At 35.0% G+C, this 19453-nt stretch overlaps 2 protein-coding genes across 2 annotated transcripts; both read right to left on the bottom strand.

The window, feature by feature from the left end:
• Positions 1 to 683: 683 nt before the first annotated feature.
• Positions 684 to 3190, bottom strand: LOC134839714 (uncharacterized). Its single transcript, XM_063855336.1, has 3 exons — positions 2680 to 3190; positions 1551 to 1895; positions 684 to 924 (listed from the first exon to the last, which is right to left on the bottom strand). Exons 1-3 carry the CDS (start codon positions 3039 to 3041, stop codon positions 684 to 686), a joined length of 948 nt encoding a protein of 315 aa, XP_063711406.1. The 5' UTR covers positions 3042 to 3190.
• A 5429-nt stretch (positions 3191 to 8619) lies between these two features.
• Positions 8620 to 19357, bottom strand: LOC134839480 (zinc finger protein 300-like). The gene is made up of 7 exons (XM_063855048.1): positions 18725 to 19357; positions 17866 to 18087; positions 13793 to 13911; positions 13429 to 13517; positions 9684 to 9846; positions 9280 to 9391; positions 8620 to 9112 (listed from the first exon to the last, which is right to left on the bottom strand). The coding sequence occupies exons 1-6, from the start codon at positions 19266 to 19268 to the stop codon at positions 9293 to 9295; spliced, it is 1236 nt and encodes a 411-aa protein (XP_063711118.1). The 5' UTR covers positions 19269 to 19357; the 3' UTR covers positions 8620 to 9112; positions 9280 to 9292.
• Positions 19358 to 19453: the final 96 nt, after the last annotated feature.

Below are 19453 nucleotides of genomic sequence, written 5' to 3'. Positions count from 1 at the left end.
TAAAGAGATTTCAGCTTTAACAGGTTTTTCTAATAGTCAAAACAGAAATAACCGAACACAAATTGATCGAAAAATCACAATTTGTCAAAAACTTCAGTCACTTTCAATCATTTCTGATTTAGAAACTTTCTTTCCAAAGAACAATCAACTGGGATGTTTTTTCACTACAATCAACCACTTCGAAAAAATCGAAGTCAATAAATCAATGGCCCAATAGTCAAATTTTTATTCAATTCACTCGTTGGAAACCTCCAATTGCTTTTTGCCCACTGAGGAATTAATTCTAGCTTCATTTATATGAACAAATTTGGACTGGATCAGAATCGGATTCGTAACCAAAACCGAAGTTTTGCCAAATCATGTCTCATGAGCTGTGTCCATAAAGGTGTTTTAAGTGGAATCTGTGAATCTTGGCATTCGTCTCCAAATCGTTTTCAGAGAACAATAAAACAATAATTGAGAAAACAAGAAAAAATGAATCAGAAAAATGAGGACCCTCTAGCCCCACAAAAAAGTTTTAGCGAGTCGATATTAATTCGTGTACCATGTAAAGCATAAAGATCAAATGTCAATTGAAAAATTTGGAATGCTGTTTTTTATTGGTTGCTTTTTTATGGCTGAATTACTGACCGAAAAACAAAAAGTAAGAATTCAATTGTCGAGATGAATTTGTGATTAAAATTTCACATCATATAACAAATAACGTTCATAAGATGATGCTCTTTCGCAGCATCGAGGATCTGGAACAGAAAGAATTGGTTATAAGCGGGACTCGCCACATAGCCTACATGGTTTTCAAGTTCGAGGCCGTTAGGCTCGCCTTGACCCCAGTTAGTCAAGTTCACCTCTCTGCCAGTGAGCTGGTCCACCCACCTTCCCTCCTCTACTGAATCGGAGAAAGCGAGCCAGTACCATCCAGTATATCTGAATAAATTATTCAAATTTTACTCAATTTTACCATTTCATTTGACGCGATTTTCTATCACAATGACTTCCATTTTGCTATTTTTCATTTTCAGTCCGAAGCCGTCATCAAAAATCTACCCTATTGTCAATTACAATAGTAGATAGGAAAAAATGAATTCGAAGCCCATAAATTATTATGAAGTAGAAAACATGATCCTGAATGCAAAAACTGAAATGAGCGTTTCTTTGCCAAAACCGCCGTATTCACAATTTAAAAGTTGGATTGCATCATTTGAAAAATTCAATTTTCTTGGATCTCTTTAAATATCCTACGTTTAGTACCTAGTAACGAATTGCCGCCCCTTTATTGAATTACTTCAACGGTTGAACATCAGTGAATTTTGTACCCAGTAAAAAATTCCCCTTCTGCAAAAAGGGGGGGGGGGCAGAAATAGAGATCCGTCAGAGAAAATTATTAAGATCTGCTTTTCTCGTCACTGATGAAACATTTGTAAAATACCTTATGAGAGGGCCAAATCATGGAAAAAACTCCTTAAGTCATAATTCCTTCTTATCAACGAGAGTCAGAACAACTCAAAGCGCCATTGACGTTTTTTGATCTCGCAGAGCTAGAGGGCACTAACATCTCGGAAGTTGGGATTGTATTCACTGCCTGTTCCACTTCTCGAGTGGAATAGTTCGGCAAAACACCTCTCATTCCTTCGCAATACTCTTTCGCTTCTTCATATGTCATTTTTTCGCTGGCAAGGTGGACAGCTTTGAACCCTAAGCTGTTCGGTCCTGTGACCCTCCACATGTCTGGATTCAAACAAGCGCCTTTCATTTCGGTCAGGTCGGGCTTATTTGGTTCGCATCGACACTGGAATCCGCCGATGACTGAGTCATCGCAATTCTGGGTCCAGTGACATAGGCTGTCGACATTGGGACACTGTAATCCACCTGTCAGGATTATGTGGCCAGCCACGTCTCTGATAAAAGATTAAAATATGAACATATACTTTAAACAACTCCTTTTAGATGGGGAAGAGGCTAAGGACTCCGCTTATCAGTCGGAAGGGTGGTGTTTGGAGACCCATCGTGGTCCGTGCCCGATGCATGTGGGTGAGTCAACAATTCTCGGCGTAATCAAATTGCCGAAAGTTTCATTTTCAAGTAGGTGTCAGTTTTAATAAAGGTTAAAACGATTTAACGGCAAGGAAAAGGACTAACAGAAGAGCTGTTCAGTTCTTCATGGAGAACCACTGATTTAACCCTGGTAAAGATATATGTGCAGTTTTTTGGCTATTTTTCTGGGCTGAATAACGTTGCCTCGCCCTCAAGCAACGAGCACGGTGGGCCTCGAACATCCAATCTTTCGATTGAGTGGTGGAGACGTAACGACTTCTTAAAGGGCCACCGCACCATGCAACAGTGTTTCTCAGTAAATAACTGAACAATTCGCATGGATCAGGTTGGTCCTTTCCTTGGCGGATAAATAAATGTCGCTTAACTTATCATAGCTAACATTGCTGATAAGCACTAAGAATCATAGAAAAATGATTCGAATCCCTTCAGAAACGCATTTGAAATCAGAACAGATCTTTAAGATCTAAAACCTAGATTTGCTTAAGCTAACTGCATCCACGTTTTTCATAATTGTTGAAGTTCTGGAAATCTCTAAGAGGAAAACGATTCATAAACAAGTCAACAGTATTTTAATGCTGCTCGATCGATAAGTTTAAAAAGGAAAACCAATTAACTTTCGAAACTTACTTGCATTTTTCCTCCGACCTCCCATACACTTGACACATCTTCACATTGTCAAAGTCTTCTATCTTGAAGTGAGTAGCATCAGTTTTGCTCAAAATCAGTCCGCAGAAATTACCTTCGGCACAATACATATAAGAGTCAGCCTTGATCATTGATGCCTTGTAATGACAAGCTGATTCTGACATTCCAGTATAGTACACGTGCAAGAGTTGTTTTCCGAACTGTTTCGGCACCAAGATCCCACAAGTGAACAGGTTATTTCTGCAATCGGATTCAAACTTCAGAGCCCATGTGACATTGTTGTCAAAGAGAAATAATAAGGCTATTAGACATTTACCCCGGTTGGCAAAATTTTTAGTTGTCATTTTAGTCTTAAGACCAAGCAATGCAATTGAACATAATTTCTGTTAGATTTTAGTAGGTTTTAAACTAATCTTTCTAATATTAATTGAACACATTTCTGGAAGAAGACTTCTGACGCCAAGCCGGAAGAAGAGTTCAGTTTCAAAGAGAATTTTTGATTGAAATTGGTTGCTAAATGAAGACCCTTCACAAAAATTCCTGAACAGCAGGACAATCTATTATTTAAACGCAATGACAATTCCTCTATAGACGCATGGTACGAGCTGACTTTACAAGGAGCGACGGCTAACGGCAATCGTTAGGTACAATCTTTTATTTTTGAAGGAGGCCTTCTTAAGGTCCAAGCCGAATGTATAGACAGTCATTTTGAATTTTCAAGAAACATGTGCATTTAATTTTAGATTCGAATGAATATTAATGAATTTAAAATAACTTTTTCATTTTCGGCTCTTTCCCATTATAAAAGCATCCCCAGCAGATGAAACTTCCTCGTAAAAGTATTAACTCAGCGTTGAAAAGACTGAGTTTTGGTAACTAGAATGGGGGAGGGTTCTCATGCTTGAAGGACCGAATGCTTGAAAAATTTCACTCAATCAAAATCGCCAAGCGTTTCTATTGGCTAAATGCTTTCTCACAAAACCGAAGTCAATATTAACAAAACATGTAATAAATTAGTGGAAAATAATCAAAAATATTTACAAATTGCGGGTTACAACCGCAATACTATTAAGATATCATCATGATTAATGAGGTCAAAATCATAAGAAGTTTTCAGTCTTGAAATTTCATCTGCTTGTTAACTAATCGGTCAGTATTAACACTAATGGCCTGGATTTATTTTCTTACTTGGAGATTTTCAAGATTTACTTTGAGATTTTGAATACTCAATTCTGATTGGCTGAAAGTAAGCTAAAATTAATTTCAAGCATTCGGTCCTTTAAGCATGAGGGACACCACCACTAGAATGGAATGACCATAATTATTCCAACTACGTCAATAAAACGGAAACTTATTTAGATCAACCGTACATTCCCCCCAAATCGATTTAGGGGAGAAAATATGGATTTTTCATAAGCTAACTTTGATTATAGCCTAGATTCGGTCAAAAAAGACCGTATTACTATAGAAAATTGAACTGAAACATTAATTTGTGTAATTTACAGCATACAAAAGCAATGCTGCATAAAAATGTAAAACGAATTTTATTTGCGCGCTTGTATGAAATGCATATTTTGATACAGAAACAATTCTCAGAATTAATACACGCTTGGGGAGGGCATTCTACGACCTTTTTTGTAAGTCGACCAAATTGATTTTCTGAGCTCTGCCAAAGCAGTAATTAGACGCTGTTTTGGCCAAACTTTCTGCGCCGCAGGCAAAAAAAAACAGGTAAAAAAGCTGTTTTTGGGCACTTTTAGGAAAATTTTAAATTTTGACAAAATCGCGTCTTTTTGCGCGCACTCCCCCTCAAAAATAGTATTTAGAAAAATTTTAGGTTCGGTCGGCCAAAAATAGATTTCTTAAAAAGTTCTAAAAGCCCGCCCCCTAAATCCGCCCCTGACCCACATCAAGCTATCAAAACACTATTTTCTACTCGCAAATTCGAGCCATCAAAACAACTTCAAGTGTTTCGAAGTTTTACCGCCTAAATAGTTCGCTAAAAAGATAACCTGCAGATACATTTACGAAAGAGTCATGATTAACATAAGGAAATAAAGAAATGTTTTTCGAATTTCAAAAAAATATATGGCTGTTTGAATTTCAAGCTGTTTGCTGCATTTAAAAATGATTTATGTTTGACACTCAATTTGAGAAAATTGGATCAAAAGGTAAAGTTGTTATTCCGGCGCTGGGAAATCTGAAAATTAAATTCCATTTTTGAAACTAGAAGTCGATCATGCTTTTCGTGACGTTTTAACTTTTGCTGTTCGATAGTAGAGTTTGCCGTACTTTTAACAAAGGTAATAAACTGAACTTAGAAAGAAATAAAAAGTCAAACCACAAAAAGTCTTGTTTTGAGCGTGAATAATTATCGTGACTTTTTACTGAAAAAAGTACAAACAAAAAATTACCAAGACCTATGCAAGAGTTTTGACTACATTGATGATTATTAAAAACTAAGCCCTCATCGAACCAAAGATAGCCACTAAAACAATGAAGGTTTCAGCGAACCAATTCAAGTCATCAAAAAACCTTCAAGTTTTAGCGATCCGGTTGAAGCTTTCAAATTAACCGAAAATGTTTCCAAGTTTCATAAATCATGAGCTTAATCATTGCTCCCATAGAGCTTATGAAATTAAATGATTGATTATTTCGTAATCGAAAACCAAACTTCGGCTCATCGATTCTTTATCACTTTGCTTGTGAATTTGCAATCTACAATTATCGATCCTTTATCACTTGGCTCATGTCAGCATTTTATTAAAGCAAAATTGTTACAACAATATAAATAATTGTATAATAACTCACGTTTTTCATTCCGCGGGAAACTCCCAAAAAGTGAGTCGCAACTCAGATCTTTTCAAGTTCAAGAAAAAGAAAACTTTCGCGTTATTTCCAAATGTAGTTTACTTGGTTTGTACTTGGTAAATGAAGCTCAAAAACTTCAGAAAACTGCATCAATAACTACTTTAATCTAATTTATTGTTCATTGCCGCTTAATCGAAACTCAAAGAACTTCGGAAATTATGAACAAGAAAAATAAAAAATAAAAATTTTTCAAATCATTTATAGTGATTTCCAGCAAATCTCAGCACTATCTTCTTAATTGTCTCGTGTTTAACACTAACTAAATCATTCACAAACGGTGATATAAATCAAAAGAATAAATTTAGGCGAAATAAAACTCATATTGACTACATACGAATCCAAAAACATTTTATTACGAAGCATTTTTGAGAAAACTTATCATAACAAAGACAAAGGGAAACCAAAATAGTGGAGGCCTGAAAATGAAAAGATTATTTAAACAAAATTGGTGCCTAGCAACTCATATATGCAAATTTTACATATGCTAAATTGATTTTAAAAGCTTTTCAGCACTGAATATTAGAATCATCCCAAAGACAAAATTTTTTCAAAGAAAAGTAAAGAGTAGCCGCTATGTGGAAAAACAAGTTAATTCGATTGAACCCTTCATCTCAGATTTGAAAGGGTAGTTTCTAAATAAAGTAAAATATAAACAGTAGAAAACTTTACTTTCCGAAATCCATACCTGTTTGACAAGCCTAGACTTAGTAAAACTTTGCTACGTATGGGCTTTGAAGCCGCGACCTCGAGAATTGGAGTCTCACGGCCTGGCGTCTCGGCCACGAACGCTTAACAAATTGCCAATCCCAAGCGACAAAAGTGGCACCAAAAACAAATAATCTTAATTTTGCACGTAAAAGTTTGGAATATAACAAACTGAAAGCATCCACACTAACTTTGCATGTAATAAACTGGAAAGCATAAAGCCACATTATGTATAAATTAAACATTTCAAAAAAACTGCGAGATAAATTGAGATAGAAAATTTCTGAAATGAGTTTTTATGATTGTTTAGTTGTTCGAAACAAATAGCTTTTTTTTGGTATATTTGACGAAATAAAAATGCATCAACTGCGTTAACTTATTACCATTCGAATGTTCAAGCACATGCTATCAAAAAGCCGTAAAGGTGCCTCAAAAGTGACACAAATATTTGCGAATTAGGTTAGAAAAAGAAGAAAAATAGTAGTATAACAGTAACGCTCTCTAATTTTCGTTAGTGTAAAAAGTTTGAAGTGCACCCTGGAACTACAATGATCAACATTTGCAAATTCTATGATACTGCTCACAGCACAAGGAAATCCATGATGCGGCACCTAAGTTGACAGAACTTGAGCAGTCAAACAATAATACGACAATTCAATTTTTACCGGAAAAATACAAGGTCTGACTGCGACTCGAACCACAAACCTGATGGTACAAAAGGACTTTTTACCTCTAGACCAAGTGACAAACACTCTCGAAGTTGCTCAGGTTCACTTTAAAGAAACTACTTTCTAGTAAACAAAGTTGATAACCGGAGAAAAAGTTTTGTTGAAGATTACAAGGCACTTGCTCTCGCAAGTGTAATTACAACACAATTTTGAAGTTCCACTGCCCCAGTTCAAGAGAAAAAACATAGCCAACAAAAATTTGAAAATTACTGACTTGTTTAAATAACTTCCATCGTTCGCACTTAGAAAACATGTTAAAGCTCTTTTAATTTCAAAAATAATTAATGCTGTGAACTTCCTTCATAAAATTAACCCAATTTGAGATCAACCCAACTATGTGAACGCATTTGTTTTTATTCTGCTCGGAAATTCAAACCCACTTTTCTTCGCGCTATGTGAACTTCCGTAATTGGAGTGTAACGTTCTTTCCTTTTAGCGAAACACTTTGAATTGAGCTAACAAAATCAAAAACCAACAGAGATTCAAAGCTTCGCTTCGCAAACACTTGCGAGAACACGACAAAAAGCAGCTCTACAAAAAGCAATAATAAAAACAAGCCTCGAATTAGTAAAAATTTTACCAACTCCGATCTTCGAACATGCGACCTAGAGAATGAGAGTCTCTCACACTAACCACGGAAATTCAATGGGCACCAAACACTAACCATAAATAAAGCTAAAAGAGATGCTATGCAATAACAATGCTACATAGAAACTTCCAAATAGGAGAACACGTTTATTTCCGAGTTAGGTTTAAAAAAAATAAGGTGCGTAATAATACATTAAGCTGATCGCAAGTATAAAAAGATAAACAGAAGTCAAAACTCGATTCAACTGCGGCGCAAACTACTTTCTCTTTTTGCTGAAAAAAGGAAAGAATCCACACGACTATATATTGTCTTCACTACGTTTCTTGACGTTACATCAATACTAAAACGTTATGGAGCAAGAAAGCCTCAAATATGCTACCAATCGAATATTAAAGATTGTAGTCAAATTACAAAGGAATCAGCACAATTATTACACTAGCAAGAACGTTGAAATATTTCCATAAATTTCATAGACCGAATGGGTTTGCAATAAATTTGTCTAAGCAAGGTTTAAAGCTATGAAACTTAAAATACTTCTTATTTTTCATAGACTAAATCAATTCGTGAAAAATTTGTTTACAAAAACAGCTCTATAAAGTGCAGTAGGAAAAAGTAGAAATAAGCCTAGAATTGGTAAATATTCGGCTAGATCTCAGATTCGATCTGCGACATTCGGCGACCCAGAGAAAATCAGTCTCACGTACTAACCACTCAGCCACGGACGGGGTGGATCTAAGATTTTCTTGGAGGCGGGTCGGATTTTTTTAAGCCGTTCAAATTGATTTTCCGAGCTCTACCAAATCATTAAAAAGACCCCATTTTGACCAAATGTTCTGCACCGCAGGCAAATTTTTGAAAACAGGCCGAAGGGTTTTTAGTCACTTTTTGGAAAAATTCGAACAAAAAATAGTTTTTTCGGCGCGCGCTTCCCACTCAAAATTAGTATATTTTTGCGCCGATGGCGCCTTTACAAAAACTTTACAGTCAGTTATCCAAAAATGGATATGACATAATAGTACAAAGGGGTGACCCTTTGCGTCGTCAGGAAGTCGAATCACTGAAAGGGGAGGGGACGGCGTTCGCTCACCCTCTAAATCCGCTGGTGGCCACGGACACTTAATTAATCACAAACACTAGTCCCAAACAAGCAGAGAACAGATGCTATAAAATTTCCAAAGCTACAGATTGTGATTATAGCAAATATGCCACCAAATTATGAACACTTTTATCTGCGAGTTAGGTTAGAAAAAATAAGGTTCGTACTAATACACTAACGCTCGCAAGTGTAATTACTATAATAACTATCTGAAATAAAACCAAATTTTACAGAAATGAAAAATTAATTTTGAGTCCAAAAGCAAAAGAAAAAAGTTTATTTTTCAGGCATGAAGATGAGTTCTCCTGAGTCGACAACATTTCTTGGAAGTTCAATAAGTCAGATATTTTTTCAGATATGAAGATGAGTTCTCCTGAGTCGACCTTTCCTGGAAGGTGCAATTTATCAGAGGGCATTCATCAGAATCTAAACAGAACAAAACTCAACAGAAACAGAAAACTGCCTGTTTTCACGAATACTGGTAGATATACTCGGATTTTTAAAACTTCAAGAATTCCAAAATTTGATATCAAGAAACTTTTTAAACACATATATTATTCAGTTCTCATCGAGAAAAGCTTAAGATAACATACCATATCCTTTTTTCTAGCTACTCTCGTGAGTGGCTTTGTGTCTGTTGTAGTTCTCCTCGCTCGTGAAAAACTTTTGGCAGGTCACACACTCAAACTTCAGGCCCTCCTCCACCTTTTGAAGGTTTCCGATAATTGAATTGGCACATTTTTTAACCATAGTTAAATGGTTCAAAAAATCAGTAATAAGCTCATTGGAATCAAACTAACTATATGATTCTGCAGGAAAATACTGAAGCATTCGCCTCGTTTAACTCATCATCGATATTTCAAAACAACTGAAAAACTGTGATATTACGTAAGAATTCGGAAAAATCAATTATTGCGGTTCTTTATTTAATTTGTGAAAGTTTAAATCAGACAGTTAAACATGGAAAAACTTTGAACGACAATTTAATTTCGGAAACATCTTTGTGTGATTTCATGTGACTTCTGTAGGAATTGCCCCAGGCCATAGTCTTCCCACACAACGAGCACTCGAACGGCTTTTCACCCGTATGGGTGCGCATATGTCTCTGTACGTCATACTTGGTAAGTCTCGTGGCCGGACAATAAGGACACGCGTATTTCCTAAAAGCTCAAAAAGGTGGGTCACTTCTATTATACAGTATTTGCTGTTCCATAGTGGAAATTGCCTTCCTTGTACGAAAAGAAATGTCAAATTTCAGAAATAAAATTTAAGCGTTTGAAAAAAACTCATCAAGACCTACATAAGTTACAATCACTTCCTTCCTTTAACCTTAATTGGTTGGGGGAATTGAACCTTGATTTTAACCTAATTAAACGCTCGGAACAAAACAAGCTTATTGAATAAGCAAATATCAGTGAACAAACCTGGGGAAAAGAAATCAAATCGCAAAATTTAACATTTAACGGGAACAGAATACAACAGTAAAAAAGCGAAAAAACAGAAATAACCTAGAAAAAAATATAACGTTCATTTACACTCAGAACATCTTGGCAAACAAATTCAACAAGACTATCATTCAAATAGACTAAATCAAACAATTAAAACAAATAGTTTTCCAATACCTCAGTCTCCCAAAAATTTCTCTCAAAAACGCGATAAAACAATGTAATATAAACATCCAGCAATAAAAACATAATTAAAGCAAAGAATGAATTCTGAAATGAAAAAATCAAAAACATACTTTGTTTTATTTCATCCAGAAAACACTAGAGGAAGCAACGAACGCAAAAAAATCCACGTAATACACACAAAACTCTTCTCCTTCAGCGCTATCATAAAAGACAGCTTAAAAACTTAAGTGTTGTTTGTGAATTATAAATAGATTGCCATTGGTTTATGATTTCACAAAAAACCACTGCTTATGCTTTTCAGAATGACGAATCTTTTATTGGAAGAATTCACCAAATTTAAACTGAAACTCATAGAAGATGCGCCGCAAGTTACAAATAAGGTCCTTAAAAAAAGTCGCCACAAATAACTAAAAAATCAAATAAAATTTTTAAAAATCTTTTCGTTCATTTCATTAAATAATCGACACATTGGAAGTTCTGAAATCTAGAAAATCAAAAACAAATTTTTTGTTCATTGATTTGAAAAAATTACACCTTGTAAGCCCTCAAATCTTTTTTTAAGCTGAAAAAGGCACGAGAACTCAAATAGAGCATCAAGTTGATATAAAAGGAAATGATAAAGCTGAAACACTAACTAAGCTGATACAAACAGAAAAAAAAGAACACAAAAAAAAACATTCACAAAATTCATCTAAAAGTTTTCCACTAGATCAATCTGTAATAGTCTCCTTGAAAGTAACTCAATGATTAACACAGACGCAAGGCTGCGCTTCGCAAACACTTGCGAGAACACGACCAAGAAGTAGCTCTATCAAATGAACTAAGAAAAACTAGAAATAAGCCTCGAATTGGCAAAAACTCGGCTACGTGTCGGATTCGAATTTACGATCTAGCAAATTTGACTCTCATGCACTAACCTCTCAGCCACGGATGCTGAAAGTCCCCATAAACTAGCCACCAATAACGCAGCTACATATGCTAATAACTTGCCAATTCGATGTAGAAAAAGTAGCACCAAATACAAAAAGACACACTTTTTTGCATGTAATAAGTTGGAAAGCATAAAATCCAAATTACATAAAAACTATGCATATCAAAAAAATTGGGAGATCTATGGAGTTGCAAAATTTCGCAAATCGAGCTTCATATTATTGTACTATAACTTTTTCGTTTCATTTGATGATATGAAAATGCATCAGCTGTATTAACTTTTTACTAATCAAATGTCGAAGTACATCTGATATTACAGTGCTACCACAGCCAACCGATTTAAAAGTGCCACCAAAAGCAACACTTTTATTTCCGACTTAGGTTGGAAAAAAAGAAAGTTCATACAAATACAATTTGTTTCGCAAGCGTAATAACCACTTAATAAATAAGAAAAATGTTTTCGTGAAGTAAGCCGACAGAGTAAGACCTAAATCCAAAAAATTGAATGCAAAAATCATTTTGCAATTCAAAAGCACGAAAGGACCAGAAAATGCATAAAATCCAATTCAATCCACTAGTATCAGATTTAAATTACTCAAAACGTTTAATAAAAAATTAGGCAAAAATACTTATTTGATACAAGTACATTGCTTGATGCCAGTAGCGTTTTAGATTTATGTAAGTGTTAGAGGAAAAAATTATTGTTGACATTTATGAGACATTGGATATCACAAGTGAAAATAATTGTGAAAGGGTAAAGGAAAATGAACAACTAGAATTTGAGGAAAAAACCACTTCAACAAAAATATAATATGTACAGCTTTCATAGCTTCACCCATACTATACGACTGACGCCGGCAAAATTACTTGCGCTGTAATACCGCGGATAAACCTCATGAAACTTAACTAAACTGGCCTACAGACAGTTGGAAAACGTCAAAGAAAACCGAAATAAAAAAATGAAGAACCTTTTAGGAACAAATTACTGTCTAAAATTTGGACTTTTGCTATTCGAGAGCGTACTATTGCTTCCTTTGTAGCTGAGCTTCGCCTCACTTGCGATACAAAACAAGAAAGCCGCTAAGTCGAAAAAAATCAAAAATGGCGAAAAAACAAGATCAATCAAAATGAATAAAAATAGTTTTAAAAAAATGCCCAGACAATAGAATGTGAAAATAGCAACGGAAAAAATTTCAAAGCTGTAACAAAGACGAACACAAAAAATCAACACGTTTTAAGACTTGTAAAAATTTAATAAGTCACCCTCCTCCTTAAAACACACATATGACAAAGTTAAATGAAAAAATATGAGGCCACTAAATCAATATAATTTGGACCGAAACGTATCGAGCCGGAAAAAATTTAAAAAGCCGAAAAAATTCAACAAAAGTAATTAAGTTGTTAAGTCTGGAGGAGCGCAAAAAATTACGTTTGCATTGAAACAACTCAAAAATAGGACACTTAGTCGATTAAATATAAGCCGAAATCATTTGGTCAGAATAAAATTTTAAAGCGATAAAAAAAATTAAGAACTCAAGACTAAAAAAATTACATACAGCAGAAAAAATAAAAACACTAAAAGCAACTACAATGTAACTTGCGAACAAAAAACTCTATGATGCGGCAACAAAGCCGACAAAACATAAGCAGGCAAAGAATAAGCCGACAATTTAATTACCGTTTGAACCTAGGACCTTTGTTGTCAGATTCGAACCGACGACATTTGTCGTCCCAGTCGTATTCGTTACCTCCAGACCAAGTGAGCCGGACACACAAACAAATTTAAATTTATTATGAACTAAACATAAGTTTACCATTTCTAATGTTGACCATTCTGTGAACAAAGTTATTTACGGGAAAAAAGTCTAGTACCCGATTACAATACCCTAGCTTATCGCTATGGTAATAAACATAAAAAGAAATCAAAAATCAAGCCGCGAAAATACTAATTTGAGCATAAACCACTTTTTAGACTTTTTCCTGAAAACAACAACACTTAATTATTTTCTCTTTGTGTTATTTTCTCTTCGTTCAAGACGCTTAAAAACAAGAAACACATGTGCGGATTCGAAACACAATTAAGTGTGCATAACTTAATTAAGTGTGCATAAGTTATACACAGGTGAGACTTATGCAATATAGACGAAATTTGGGTGAGCAAGGAAAACATTTAATACTCACATCTGCTTGGTGTGAGAAAGAATGTGTGCTTTCAGAGACGACCCACGGTTGAAAGTTTTTCCACAAATGTTACAGGCGAATGCTCTTTCCTGTCAACAGGGTTACAACATAATACTAATGAGGAGTCGCTGAAAAAATTCCCAGCTAGGGTATTCCCAGGTGGGCATAGGTTTCCACCAAGTATTGTTATAATAAAGAAAGACATCAACTATCCCTGGTAGGCATAGTTTTCCACCAAATAATGTAATAATAAAGAAAGACATCAGCTATCCCAGAAAGAACGCGAAGAAGACGAATGTCCACGATGCGAAACCTCAAGCGCCTTAATCAGTTTTGTTCTAATGAATGATTGTATTAGCCCTGCCTTGGTATGTGTGAGTGAGTGCATTTTCAAACTTCCGTTTTTCTTGAACCGCTTGCCACACTCATTGCACCCAAATGGCAGCTCCTCTGAGTGGGTTCTTTTATGATGAGCCAGAGCACCTGAAGTAACTCAAATCTATGAATTATATACTATATATTTAAAACATAGATGCGAAGCACTGCTTCGCATCAGTCGAGCCAAAAAAAACAGCTTTTACACAGGAGCGTTGCGTAGGCGAGCGGAGAAAAGATGACTTAAAAAGACGATAAAGATGCGTTACAGATGATATAAAAATTGCTCTGAAAAAAAAAACGATAGAACTTCAGCATTCAACCCGATACGATTTGCGAAAAAATGAGAACAAATTGAACTGTTTTGACAAATTTGTATTATGATTAAAATGTATTTGAACAATATTATACAAAACTGATTTACTAACATGTGCACAACCGACGAATACAAAACTGATTGAAAATATAAGCATAATATCGTGCATTCTATCGCGTTTATATCAATTTGAGGTGACAATAGAAAAAAAAAGAAGAGGACAAATTTTATTGTGCGTAGAACTTTACCAGGATCAAAATGGTTCACCTTATTTTGGGAGATTCAAAACCAAAATTTTACCCCAAAAACAGGTCACTTTGGCGCCATTTATTTAGTCACAAACTACGCTAAAACTAAAAGGTTAATTGACGAAAGGATTATTTTAAACTGAACCTTTTCCCTTCGAATCTTCCAAAATAAATTGAACCATTTTAATCCTGGTAAAAGAAAATTCTGTCCTTCTTTTTTGTCTTATGTCCACCCAAATTGAGAAAAACTTCATTAAAGTTTGTATATTTATTTATTTATTTCCGTAAAATTTAAATCAGTACCGTAGTAGTTTCAATTATAGTTTATGCCAAATTGTTGGCACTGTCGGTGACTTTGAGCATCTCAACAGTTCAAAAACTATTGCGTTTTAATTCATTAATTAGATTAACTAGCCTGTTACGCACCTCCAGTGTTACGAAATACTGGCGAATCATAAAAACGGCATATCTCAGAAATTAGAAAGATTTGAGCATTCCTATTTGGAAGCAAGATTTGCAACCCCTGAAAGTACCCTGATAGGAATGAATATTTCACACTTTGAGCTTGAAACAGATTAATGGCCGTGCAAATAGCTTATATATAAAATATATTAGAAATCAGCAAAACGATGGCAACCGTAACAATAGACGGGGCATCCTATAACGCTTTTTATTTCAAAATTGAAGTATAAAAAAACATCAACTTAAATGTTTTTCAGATCCTCGTATTCTTAACTCTGAAACAACCCAAAAATGACAAAATGCACAAACAAACTCACTATGCAAAAAAAACTCATCAAATTCAAAAAGAAATTCTTGTTTAATTTATTTCTCCATTTTACATAAATCATTTGCTGCCATCAGTCGTTTAAATCCAGCGTAATAGACTTTAAAATATCACTTTAACTTTAAAATAGTTTACATTTTAGTTTGAAGAAAGTTTTTGAACTCAAATTGGGATGTAGGCCATATCTTCAACTGCTGATAGTAACCTAATAGCCCAACAAAGGGTCGAAAAAATCAAAATTTGAACATTTAAAAAAAAATTATTATTTCCAAAACTTGAATAAAATTAAAATCGTCATATCTAGGTCATTAAAAGGCGTTGAGCAATCTCACTTGAAAATCAGATAAAACCTCCCGAGAAAACCTTCGCAGCGCCCCACCATAGTGATGAGAATTTCAATTTTTGAAATTTTTGTAGAACTAAGTTTTCCAAAAAGTTTTGAAATAAAAATCTCATATACCAGAAACTAAGATAATTTTAGCAGTCAAAACTGAAGACAAAATTTGCAATTTCTGGTTGAGAATTTCATATGGTTGAGAATTTCATATGGTTGAGAATATGGTTCAACACTATATGGTTGAGAATTTCATATTTTTGATTATTTTTCCAAATCAGATTTGTTGAAAAACTGTTTAAAAAACCATGAAAACGTCAATGCTTGAAACTTGAAAGGTGTTAAGCAGTCAAATTTGGAGGCAAAAATTGCATCCACTGAGAATTCTCTGAAAGCACCCCACTAAAGGATTGGGAATTTCCATTTTTTTTAAAGTTGTTTCAATTCCAGTTTTTTTTGAAAAATATTAAAAACACCATATCTATGAAACTTAGAAAAAAATTAACCAATCAAATTTGGAGGAAATTGCCTGCGACCAACCTGACAGCTCCCAGCTATAGGGTTCTGAAATTCCCAATATGGGAAAATCATTACAATTCAGTTTTTTTAGAAACTATCGAAAAAATCATAAAAAAGTCATACCTCGGAAACTGAAAGAATGTGAGCACTCATATTTGGAAGCAAGATTTGTAACACCCGAGAGTACCATGGCAGCACCCAACTAAAAGGTTGGAAATTTCAGATTTTGTGATTTTCTTTTTTAGTTCGAAGTTTTCTGATAATTTTGGGGAAAAAATCACAAAAACCGTAGAGACCAAGCTGAAAGGATTTCGATATTCATATTTGGAGACCAAATTGGCAAACCCTGACAGCATCCCACTTCCACTATTAGATTGCTAACTTTAAACATAACGGAATAAGCACTAAATTTAAACTAGAAAATCGGAAAAAAATGTAATATACGATATAGCTTAAACGTGAAAAAATTCTTTCGAATATATAAACAAATTAATTCTTTATATATTTGTTTTATTTACTGAAATAATAGATAAACTGGTGTGAGTTGTGAAAGTCAGCAATTTCAGGTTAACTAGCTTCATTCAGATTCGATGGCCGAAAAGGATGATTCCAACAATTTAACATTAACTATAAATGAACGAATCAAACCTAAACGTTACGACAGAACTTGACGAAAAACCAAAGGTGTTTTCTACATTCTTCAAACTCTTTCGATCTTAAGGTTACATTGAAGTATATTGAACAGAAAACTGCATAAAAATACAAGGCAAACAAAAACCGTTAAAAAGTCTAAACGACAAACACAATCTGAAAACTGGTAAGTACAGTCCTTCGGTTGTTAGCCGAGTTTAAATTACCATTCCTGTCTAGCTTGGACATTTCTTGTACACAAAATTATGTTTTAAGTGAAAAAACGTTTTACGTTAGCAGCCATTTTGATCGCATTAAGGTAACCTTGAACATGCAATAAATTGTCGATTTAAACAGGCAAAGCTGCAAACAAGCGAGAAAACGGCAAAAAAGCTCGGAAGCGTTTACGCGCGCAAAGGCGAAGCAGCTCTACAAAGTGCAATAAAAAGTAGAAATAAGCCTCGAATTTCAGCGATCAGCGACCTAGAGATTATGAGTTTCACGAACTAACCACTCAACCACGAACGCTTAATCAATCACAAACACTAGCCACAAAGAAAGCAAAGAACAGATGCTATGAAATTTCCAATGCTAGAGATCGTGATTAAAACAAAAATGCCACCAGATAAGTGAACACTTTTATTAGCGAGTTGGGTTACAAAAACGAAGGTTCGTAATAATACACTAATGCTCGCAAGCTCGAAGGTGTGAAAAAAACAGATGAAGTAATGGCAAGACAAAGTCAAATAATATCAAGCGTCGAAAAACCATTCAAAAATAATGCTACTGAACGGTGAAAAAATTGTGAAATATAGTTTCTTTTTCAGGCTGTGTGATTGGTTTCTATGACTAAATGCTTGACGTCACTTATTTTTTAATTTCGACGTTCCTGTTTTGGTTTATTATCAGCCAAACGTTTTTAAAAACACTCGAGCCCGGAATTCGGGAATATATGCCTTAACCATTTAACCATGGCGCCTTTATTAATACTGCTTTCACGCATACTATATATTCCTCTTAGATATCAGGCAGCAAAGATTGAACTTCAATAAAGATATAGCTAGATCAAACTTAGCTGTGTTATGAACGCATGAAACTCGAAACTTTTAACAAACATGCGCGACTTGCGTTGGCATGACCGTATAACACTAAGCTCGCTCATCTAAATAAGACTTACACAACTGTAGTCCGGAATTCCGGGCAATCATTATTCCGACTTCTTTCTAACCTTTCAGTGGGAATTTGAGGCCACACTTGGGACACTCGAATGGCCTATACCCTGTGTGGAGCCATAAGTGTCTCAGAGTATCTGCTAGCCGATGAAATGTCTTTTCACACACGATACATTCCATCTGTGTTGAGTGGCAATGGTTGAAATGTTTCTTCAATTGGTCTCGTGTTATCTCCTCATTGCACAGTCTGCAGTTCACTCTCTCAGGACAAACTGCCACTTGAACAAAAAAAAGAACATCCTTCCACGATGTTACAAAAGAAAACATAGCCAACACACAGTGAAAAATGCATGTAAAAAATCGAGAAAAATAAAAAAGACTGCGTTTCACAGAACCATTCGCATCAGTTGAAAGCTCGGTCAGTTTTAACAAATCTTTTTGACTGATACAGGAAGTTAAGGTACCTTACAGCAAGTTTTGTAGATGATCGAATAAAGTACTATATCAAATCGTGATAAAATTTGAAAAAGATGCTTTTAAAGAGTTATGTTACGAGAAAAATTAGTCTGAATAGTATCGGTCTGGATGTGAACAGTTGATGTCTAAGTCTGAATTTGTTAATTTTAAGTTATTGTTCGTTTTAAGTTGTTTACACTAATATTGCCTGTTTTGAAGCAGAATCCCAAATCTCTTTTGCTTGAAAATATCCTAAGCTTCAAACCAGAAATGTTTGGAATTTACGTTTTACTTGAAAAAAAAAATAGTACGTTTTTCGCAGATTCTAATGTGGTCCAAACAATCTAGAGCTAGTAGCAAACACTCGACTGCTAGTCATCTAGTCAAATTTATCTACCGACTCCCATGCTATAAGTTTGTGAGACCCAATTCACTCCAAAATTGCGTCCTATCACCAACCTGTTTTTGACGTCGCCCTTTTCTTCGTCTTACTTGACACCAATGAATCCATACTGCTGACATTTTTCATCTTCGGAACATCTGATTCTGAGGCACTTCCATTACCGGTATTGCCACTGCCACTCTCGTCTTCCGAAAAATTGTCCTCCGAATAAACTATTTTGACAGGAGATAAATTTTCTTCTTTCACTGAAATGTCGATCGTTTCGCTTTTACTTGATTCTAGTGGCTCGTCTTTAACCTTGACTGTTTCGCCAATAAGATTACTTGGACTTAAAGAGAGAAAACAATCGCTTTTACTCTCGATTTTCGGTTTAACACGGGGTGCTTTTAAAGTGTCCCACAAATCAGGTGGCGGTTCTTTTCCCAGCTGACTGTAAAGTTGGAGAATATGATCTACAACATGCGATGGAATTTCGGACACAGTTGGTATCTTGTTTGAAGTAGCACTAGTTATGTCAGTAGTATTTTGGCCCTTCATTGTTTGCGCGAGCTCTTGATCACCTGATGCGGCTTCAGTTCTCTCCGGACGGTTCAGAGACATAATCAAAAAGTTTGTTGGAGTTTGCAATCAGCAAATATATTCTAAGAAAAAACTACCTTTCCGCCTATTCTTTGTAACTTATCATCTTAAATCTAAAACAACCCATATTACCTAAGGGCTATTTATTGGTAGCCTCACCATAGCGTTATTACTATAATTTTGAAACTACGATGATATATATTATT

This window comes from Symsagittifera roscoffensis, chromosome 2 (assembly GCF_963678635.1).
Source record: "Symsagittifera roscoffensis chromosome 2, txSymRosc1.1, whole genome shotgun sequence".
In the NCBI taxonomy this organism is placed as follows: Eukaryota; Metazoa; Xenacoelomorpha; order Acoela; family Convolutidae; genus Symsagittifera; species Symsagittifera roscoffensis.
Note: the sequence above shows the minus strand (reverse complement) of the source record. Positions and strands in the feature narration are given on the sequence as shown.

What these genes read in the sequence shown, in the direction of transcription:
- LOC134839714 (XM_063855336.1), bottom strand. Translation starts at nt 3,041, where the DNA reads ATGACAACTAAAAATTTTGCCAACCGGGGTAAATGTCTAATAGCCTTA. An exon ending in AGGTCGGAGGAAAAATGCAA is followed by an intron (nt 1,896 to 2,679) that starts GTAAGTTTCGAA and finishes ATCTTTTATCAG; the next exon opens with AGACGTGGCTGGCCACATAA. An exon ending in ACAATCCCAACTTCCGAGAT is followed by an intron (nt 925 to 1,550) that starts GTTAGTGCCCTC and finishes TAATTTATTCAG; the next exon opens with ATATACTGGATGGTACTGGC.
- LOC134839480 (XM_063855048.1), bottom strand. Translation starts at nt 19,268, where the DNA reads ATGTCTCTGAACCGTCCGGAGAGAACTGAAGCCGCATCAGGTGATCAA. An exon ending in CCTCAAATTCCCACTGAAAG is followed by an intron (nt 13,912 to 17,865) that starts GTTAGAAAGAAG and finishes GAGTTACTTCAG; the next exon opens with GTGCTCTGGCTCATCATAAA. An exon ending in CTTTCTCACACCAAGCAGAT is followed by an intron (nt 9,847 to 13,428) that starts GTGAGTATTAAA and finishes TTGAGCTTTTAG; the next exon opens with GAAATACGCGTGTCCTTATT.